The following is an 8118-nucleotide window of genomic DNA, read 5'->3' on the forward strand; positions in this document are numbered from 1 at the left end:
AACAACCTTGTAATTTCAGAACAGACTCTTCATCCCAGATCTCAATCTCTCTAGTTTTAACTTCCCCCCTTTTAAGTAAAGGTCTGTACACCGGGATGAGATTTATAGTACAGTGATCAGAAGATCCTATGGGAGCCAGAGGGGAGGCCTTATACGCCTCCTTAATTGAACCATAGCATTTGTCCAAGGTTTTATTTTTTCTAGTTGGACATGTGACATATTGATAAAAATTAAGGGATTTACTCAGTTTGCAATTATTAAAATCCCCCATAAGCAGACATGGGGCATCCGGGGAAAGAGATTGAAGTCTTTGAGTCACTTTACGAATTATATCGGCAGCAGTTTGTGTGTTTGCCTTGGGGTGAATATATATTACAGTCACAAATATCTGGGGAAATTCTCTCGGGAGATAGAACGGACGAACGGAGATGGAAAGCAGTTCGATGTCCGGAGTGCATATCTTTTCCCTAACGGTGATGTTGCTACACCACCGCTGGTTTATATATACACACACTCCACCACCCTGAGATTTCCCCGTAACTTCAGAGTCTCTATCCATCCTAACAGGCGCCCCAAAGCCGCTGATCGATAAGTCCGTGTCGCTGTCTTTAGACGACAGCCACGTCTCTGCTCATATCAAACTGCTCATATCATAACTTTTGTGATACATTTTGTGAATTTATATATGTATAAACATTATACAAGACATTAAAAATAAATATTCTTTCAATTAGTAGAATTTTGGTAGTTTTTGATGCTTTTTGAAATGTCTGTTTTTACAAAAAAACACAGAAATCGCCATATAAGAAATACCTAAAGGACAAGACTTAGAATCAGATTTTAGTTGTATATTATTTATTTTAATGAACCAATTGTGAAAAAAAATTATTAACTTTAGAATTTAGAAGATGTTAATTTAATAATATGAATATAAAAATAAATGAACAGGAGTGAAGAATGAACACAGAATAACAATATAATTTTTTGACAATCAAATTCTGAACACTGAACATAAAAGCAATAACAAGCTACAACAAAAAAAAAATTACACAGTCTAGAATGTTATGAATGAACAAAAATCAGTCCATGCACATCTGGCACAAGTATACGGTATGTGCAGCACAGATGGCTTTTTCACAGTTTGCGCACTGCCTATCCGTTTTTGAGTCCTTGGCGCGTGGACAAACCTGACATCTTTTTCTCTTGGATGATGGGGGTTCAGTGGAAGGGCCTGGAGCATTGGAAGAATCTTGCATTCTCTTCAGGACTGCTGCAGAGGCTGGTGCATGAGGCTGGCTTTTTCGTCGCTCCATGTGAGGGGACACCAGATCTTTCCCCAGCTTTTCTAGAAAGAGCCTCCTTTTGTAATTCTTCCCTCTCTCCCATGATGGATTTACCTCCCTCCAAACCACAAATGCGTTTATGGCAGATACATCCAAGATTGTAGAAAAGACCACCATTGGCCAGCGATTTGGTTTCCGCTTACAACTGTAGCTTGCAACCATCTGCAATATTGCAAAAAAACACACACACACACAAATGAGTATATCTGCTGGCAAAAGAAATGCCACTCTGTCACCAACTTTGAATAAAAATTAGCAAACAAATTTGTAAATACCTTGTCAAGGTTGTCAACTCCACCTTTGCAGCGGTTGTAATCTAGGATGACACCAGGCTTCTTGTCCTGCCTGTCACTTACGTTGGCATCTCTGTGGCATGTGCTCATCAGCAGCACATTTTTACCCCTTTTGGGGCAGTATGACACGAGACTGTGTGTCTCGGTGAAGGCAAAGATAGAGGAAAAACAAACTCGGTCTCTTGTTGTAAGAAGGGCAGGTGGGAGTTCAGGCTTGTTTTTCCTAACAGTGCCGACCATTGTCAACTTTCTTCTCAGGAGCTCCTGGCCAAGAGCATATGACGTGAAGAAATTATCACACGTTACTGTGTGTCCCTGGAGACCAGTGGTCAAATCCAGGACCACACGCATGCCCTGATTTCTTTCTGGCGGCCCATCGCTTGGCTTTCCGGTGTACACTTGCATGTTCCATGCGTAGCTTGTCCTGGCGTCACAAGCTGCCCAGATTTTTATCCCATATTTTGCCGGCTTGCTGGGGATGTACTGCTTGAAGGGGCAGCGACCTCGGAATGGCACCAGGCACTCATCCACTGTAATGTCCAAGCCAGGTTTGCACATTAGTGGGAGACGCTCGACCCATAAATTCCACACATCACGAATGGGTGCCAGTTTGTCAGTTTCGCGCCGAGCAGGTCTAGTGGCCCTGTCATCAAATCGAATGACTTTAGACAATCTTCTGAATCTTCTTAGTGACATGACAGCCCGGAAAATTGCCCGTCCAGTCTCAGCCTCCCACAAACTGGACAGGGCCTTGTTGTTTGAGCGATACACTCCTGCAAGAAGGAGCAGACCGATATATGCCTCCATGTCGGTCCAGTCCACATCCCTCCAGTCATCACCAAGCACACGTTTCCCTTCCAGATTTGTCATTTCCACCAAGATATTTTGGATTGTTGATGGAAAAAATAACAAAAAAGCCGACTTTATGTCATCTACACGAGAAATTGCAAACCTTGTTGGTCCAGGTGTCAGCTTTATCACTTGTGAAGATGAAGCTCTCCCTAGTCCCTGTTCCTCATCCGATTCCTGGTAATCCTCTTCCAAACCTGTATTTTCTTCAGGAGGATTGCAGTCCTCTGGCTCAGAATCATCTGCTTCAGTGTCTTCCAGGCATGATTCAGGTTCACTTAAATCAAGCAGGTAATCCAAAGTCTCAAGGAGCGTGTATTTCTTTGCCATACTGCCACAGAATGAACTGTGCAGGACACCAAAGACCCTCTTTTATAGCTTTAGTGTGGGAACAATTTCTTTGTTTTCAAAACAAAGTTGCAGCTCTTAGATCCCTGAGTAAACTTTCTCAAAGTTGAACAGGTCAGTTGCCTTTCATCTCTCCCTTGCTCTCTCTGCATGTGTGTGTGTGCATGCATTAGGTCTCACTGATTCACTCACACGTGTTCTATATTTGTGGCTGATTACATTTGACAAATTCCATACAGACACTCTGTGACAGTCACACACACCTCTCTCTCTCTCTCTCTCTCTCTCTCTCTCTCTCTCTCTCTCTCTCTCTCTCTCTCTCTCTCTCTCTCTCTCTCTCTCTCTCTCCCTCTCCCTGTGTGTGTGTGTGTGTGTGTGTGTGTGTGTGTGTGTGTGTGTGTGTGTGGTATGTGTGTGTGTGTGTGTGTGTGTGTGTGTGTGTGTGTGTGTGCGTGCCCATATGTGTGTGCATTAGGTCTCACCCCTTTTATCTTTGTTCTGCATTTGTGGCTGATTTTATGTGGCTGTGGCAGTCATACCTGTTTGTTGTGCGTGTGTTTGAGTGAGCATGTCTTTTCTACAATGCATTTTTGCTCTAGTACCAGGCCTTCATGTCTGTGTGGAAATTTTCAGGTTTATGCTGGAGTTATTGATTTTATTTGTCAATTTCTAAAAAAAATGCTTTCAATTGGAGTCACACCTGTGTGTGTGTGTTTGTGTGCACAAGCATGTGTGTGTGCAAGTGATCATGTTCGTTCCACATTACATTTGTGCTCTAGTACCAGGACCTCATTATGGTATGGAAATTTTCAGATTTATTCTGGATTTAAATATTTTTTTGACAAATGAAAAATAAAAAACAAATTTTTTTCAATTTTCCCATTCATTTCAATGTGGGGTCATATTGACCCCAAAGGTCATGAGTGTGACTTTTTTTTTACACACCTTTAGAACAACTGAATCAAGCCCAGTTTTTTTTGTGCATGTATAGATAGATAACTTAGGAAAAGTCACAAGATTTTATTCCACTGAGATAAAGGAACCATTTTTTTTTTAACTAAAGAAAAGTCGATTGGGGTCATATTCACCCCAAAGCACAAATGAGGGTTATTTATAGAAATCGCGGAAAAGTTCAAGTGTCCGGAATACCGTGATGTCCGGAATACAGTGAGTCTACGTTACGCTCCATGAAGCTAACGTTATACATATTAGATCAGTTTGAATGTTTTTGTCTTGTACTACCGTTACCCAATGGGAGAGGCATAAGAATATCTATACATCTTTAGCACGTCACATTCTTCTTTCTTCTTTTTTCCAGAGATTTGGAAAAACGACCTGAAAGTCTCCTTTAACGTTAAGTTGTCCCCAAACCTAACCCAACCATCTATTTGAATCTGAAAGTAACTAACCCTTTACTTTTTTTTTGTTACATTTTTGTAAAATTTAAATACAGGTTTATGTGGAAGACTTTTTATATATAAAATGTATACAATAATTTCTGATCAAATCATTGCATTTATGTTTGAATGATTCGTTTTTGACTTGAAACAGTTGCATATTAAACTTAAATTTAGCTTATCCTTCCTATTTTGTTGGTTTTGGGGGGCGTGTTAGAGTGGGATTCTGTAGGTGGTCCTCAGGAAAAAATTGGAAGATAAAGTCCTTGGGCTGAAAAAGTTTGAGAAACACTGTGTTAAATTGATAGTAAAGGAGATTTATATTATTTGAAAATGTTTTTATTTTGAATAAATGCAGTTCTTTTAAACCTTTTATTCATCAAATATATTAAGCAGCAGAACTGTTTCCAACACTCATAATAAATCAGAATATTAGAATGATTGCTGAAGGATCATGTGACGCTGAAGGAATGATACTGAAAATTCAGCTTTTCACAGAAATAAATTGTAATTTAACATATAATAAATTGAAAACCAAATATTTAAATTGTAATAAGATCACAATATTACTTTTTTTTTTTTTTACTGTATTTTTGATCAAATAAATGCAGGCTTGATGAGCAGAAGAAACTTCTTTCAAAAACATTACACATAGTAATGTGTCCAAACTTTATATATATATATATATATATATATATATATATATATATATATATATATATATATATATATATATATATAAATAAAATACTCCATTCTGGGCTCTAGACTAACTTCTCTACCTGCAGCAAGGGTTACTACCAACTGCCTTTTGTTGCTCGCTCAAGCACATGATTATCAATGACTGCATGTTGATCAATACTAATTGATATACTTTGATCATTGGCAATGCCACAAAAGTTGATATTTGCTAAATATTTTAATTTGAGAGAGTAGTGTTTGCTAATACTGATCTGTTTTTTTTTTTTTTTTTTTTTTTTTTCTCATCAGATGCGGTCTTGAGCTTAAAGCCAATGAAAGTAGACGAATACATGGCCAAAGACTTGAAATATGCACCTGAGAGGACTGGTGGCGGTAGCAGAAAGAAGTAACAAGAAAGAAGACTTAACCAGCTGTGTTTAATGTTGCCCAATGTTTGGGCCGTTTTTTTTTAAGGTTAAAAAAGCTAGTTCACCCAAAAATGAAAATTCTGTCATTTACTCCTCACCCTAATGTCGTTCCAGACCCGTAAGACCTCCATCTTCAGAACACAGTTTAAGGTATTTTATATTTACTCCGAGCTTTCTGTCCCTCCATTGAAAATGTATGTACGGTATACTGTCCATGTCCAGAAGGACCAGAAAGATAATAACATCATCAAAGTAGTCCGTATGTGACATCAGTGGGTTGGTTAGAATTTTTGCAATGAAAGCAATGAAAATACATTTTGGTCCAAAAATAACAACAACATAAAAAGTGACAGTATACCGTACATACATTTTCAATGAAGGGACAGAAAGCTCTTGGACTAAATATGAAATACCTTAAACTGTGTTCCGAAGATGAACGAAGGTTTTACGGGTGTGGAGCGACAAGGCGAGTCATTTAAAGTGTTAGTTCACCCAAAAATGAAATTGATGTCATTAACTCCTCCCCCTAATGTTGTTCCACACCCGTAAGACCTCCGTTCATCTTCACACACAGTTTAAGATATTTTATATTTTAGTCCCAGAGCATAATGCAGTATGCACACTTTACTGTCCATGTCCAGAAAGGGAATAAAAACATCATCACAGTAGTCCATATGAGACATCAGTGGGTTAATTAGAGTCTCTTGAAGCATCCAAAATACATTTGGGTCCAAAAATAACACAAACTACGATTTTATTCAGCATTGGCTTCTCTTCTGCATTTATTTTCAAACCTCAAATAAAGATTCAAACAGCCATGATTCAATGATTCGGATCGCCACAATGCTCTGGGACTAAAATATAAAATATCTTAAACTGTGTTCTGAAGAGGAATGGAGGTCTTACGGGTCTGGAATGACATTGGGGTGAGTCATTAATGACCTCAATTTCACTTTTGGGTGAACTAACCCTTTAATGACAGAATTTTTTGGGTAAAGTAAAAGTTTGACATGTGTACAATTGGTGTTAAAGGTTGGCACAATTGCAGCTATGTAATAAAGCATGTTTCCTACGTCAGTGAAATGTCTTTATTAATCTTCTTCCTGGTCTTCCTTTGACCAATTGGCTTCTTCCAAGCTGACTGTGCGTGTTTGTTTCTTCTGCTTTTAATACTATCCAGCCACACGTTTTAGTCAGTAAATTATTATCAGAATTTAACATTGAGAGTAATCTTGTGTGCTGGATTATGGACTTTTTAACTAACAGAACACAGCGAGTTAAGGTGAATGGTTGTCTCTCTCGAAAGCGTGTCTCTTCCACTGGCTCCCCGCAGGGTTGTGTACTTTCACCTTTGCTATACATCCTCTACACTAACGATTGTAGGAGTCATTATAGTAATAGACACATTCTGAAATATGCGGATGATACAGTTATTGTCAGTTTACTGCAGAAACGTGAATCTCAGCATGGGCCAGTGGTCGATGAGTTTGTAAGTTGGTGCGACAGGTCTTTTCTCCATCTTAACACCTCTAAAACCAAGGATATGCTCATAGATTTTAGGAGAAAACAATCTGGTTGTCCTCCACCCACCTATATAAAAGGAATCAGCATAGAAGTGGTAGAGCAGTACAAATATCTGGGCACTGTGTTAGTCAATAAACTTAAATTTAACATAAATGCAGAGATGATCTGTAAAAAGGGACAACAACGATTGTACTTCCTAAGGAAGCTTAACTCTTTTAATGTTGATAAGGTTATCCTGTCTTTATTTTATAAATCTTTTATTGAATCTGTCCTTACTTTTGCTTTTATTGCCTGGTATGGGGGCATCAGCCTGAGGGAGAAAAATAACCTCAGCTATATTGTAAAAGTGGCTGGTAAGTTTAAATGCAAAAGTAGTCCAAGGCACTCGATGGGTATATTGAGATAGTTAAAAAGCCTTTATTTTTTCATGGCTTAAACATTTAAAAAATTGGTGACAGAGACACCTACGCGTTGCGGCTTTACATGCCTTCGTCAGGGTGTGTATAGTAAGTGTGTGGCTGGTAAGTTAATAGGCTGCCCACAGGTTTCCTTAACAAATATTTATGAGAGGCAGGTTATGAGGAAAGCAGATGCCATATTGGGCTGTGTAAATCACCCCCTTCATTGTTCTTTTGAGGTCCTCCCCTTAGGCCGGAGATTCAGAGTCCCTCGTTTTAAATCCAATAGGACAAAGAACTCTTTTATACCAAGTGCAATTCGGTTATTAAACTTGCATAGTTCTTGAATTAGACGAGTAGTAGTGTATGTAACAGTGTTTTTAACTAAATAGTTTGTATTGTTATTTGTATGTGTATGTGGTGTTTACCTGTTGTGCTACCTGTGTGTTTACCTGGCTGTAAGACAAGTTTCCCTTAGGGGACAATAAACTGAAACTGAACTGAACTGTTGGCCACATCCAGTAAAATGAATGGATCTCTATTGCCCCCTATGGACAAAACTAATTCTTTCTTAAATTGTAATTCCTTCAGGTTTGTCTTTGACCAACAGATGGCAGAATTGTACAGCTAACACCTATATCAATATCCAGAAACAAATTATATTTAATTTAGATCATCATTTAAGTATTTTTTTCATAAAAAACTAATATTTTACACGCAAGCTAATGGTATAGTTGAGGAATAGTGGGGTAAATAGGTACAAAAGTACTTTGTATATCAAAAAAAACAGCATTACTGTATAGATGAGAAGTAAACGAAAAAAATAATATATTATATGTATTATTAAAACTGTATAC

The 8118-nt window shown here is 38.2% G+C and overlaps 1 protein-coding gene across 1 annotated transcript; it reads right to left on the bottom strand.

Moving 5' to 3' along the window:
• Positions 1–1079: 1079 nt before the first annotated feature.
• Positions 1080–2815, bottom strand: LOC137040766 (piggyBac transposable element-derived protein 4-like). The gene is made up of 2 exons (XM_067416539.1): positions 1619–2815; positions 1080–1505 (listed from the first exon to the last, which is right to left on the bottom strand). Exons 1-2 carry the CDS (start codon positions 2813–2815, stop codon positions 1080–1082), a joined length of 1623 nt encoding a protein of 540 aa, XP_067272640.1.
• Between the last annotated feature and the right edge of the window lie 5303 nt (positions 2816–8118).

The sequence above is a fragment of the Pseudorasbora parva genome, chromosome 14 (assembly GCF_024679245.1).
Source record: "Pseudorasbora parva isolate DD20220531a chromosome 14, ASM2467924v1, whole genome shotgun sequence".
Taxonomy (NCBI): domain Eukaryota; kingdom Metazoa; phylum Chordata; class Actinopteri; order Cypriniformes; family Gobionidae; genus Pseudorasbora; species Pseudorasbora parva.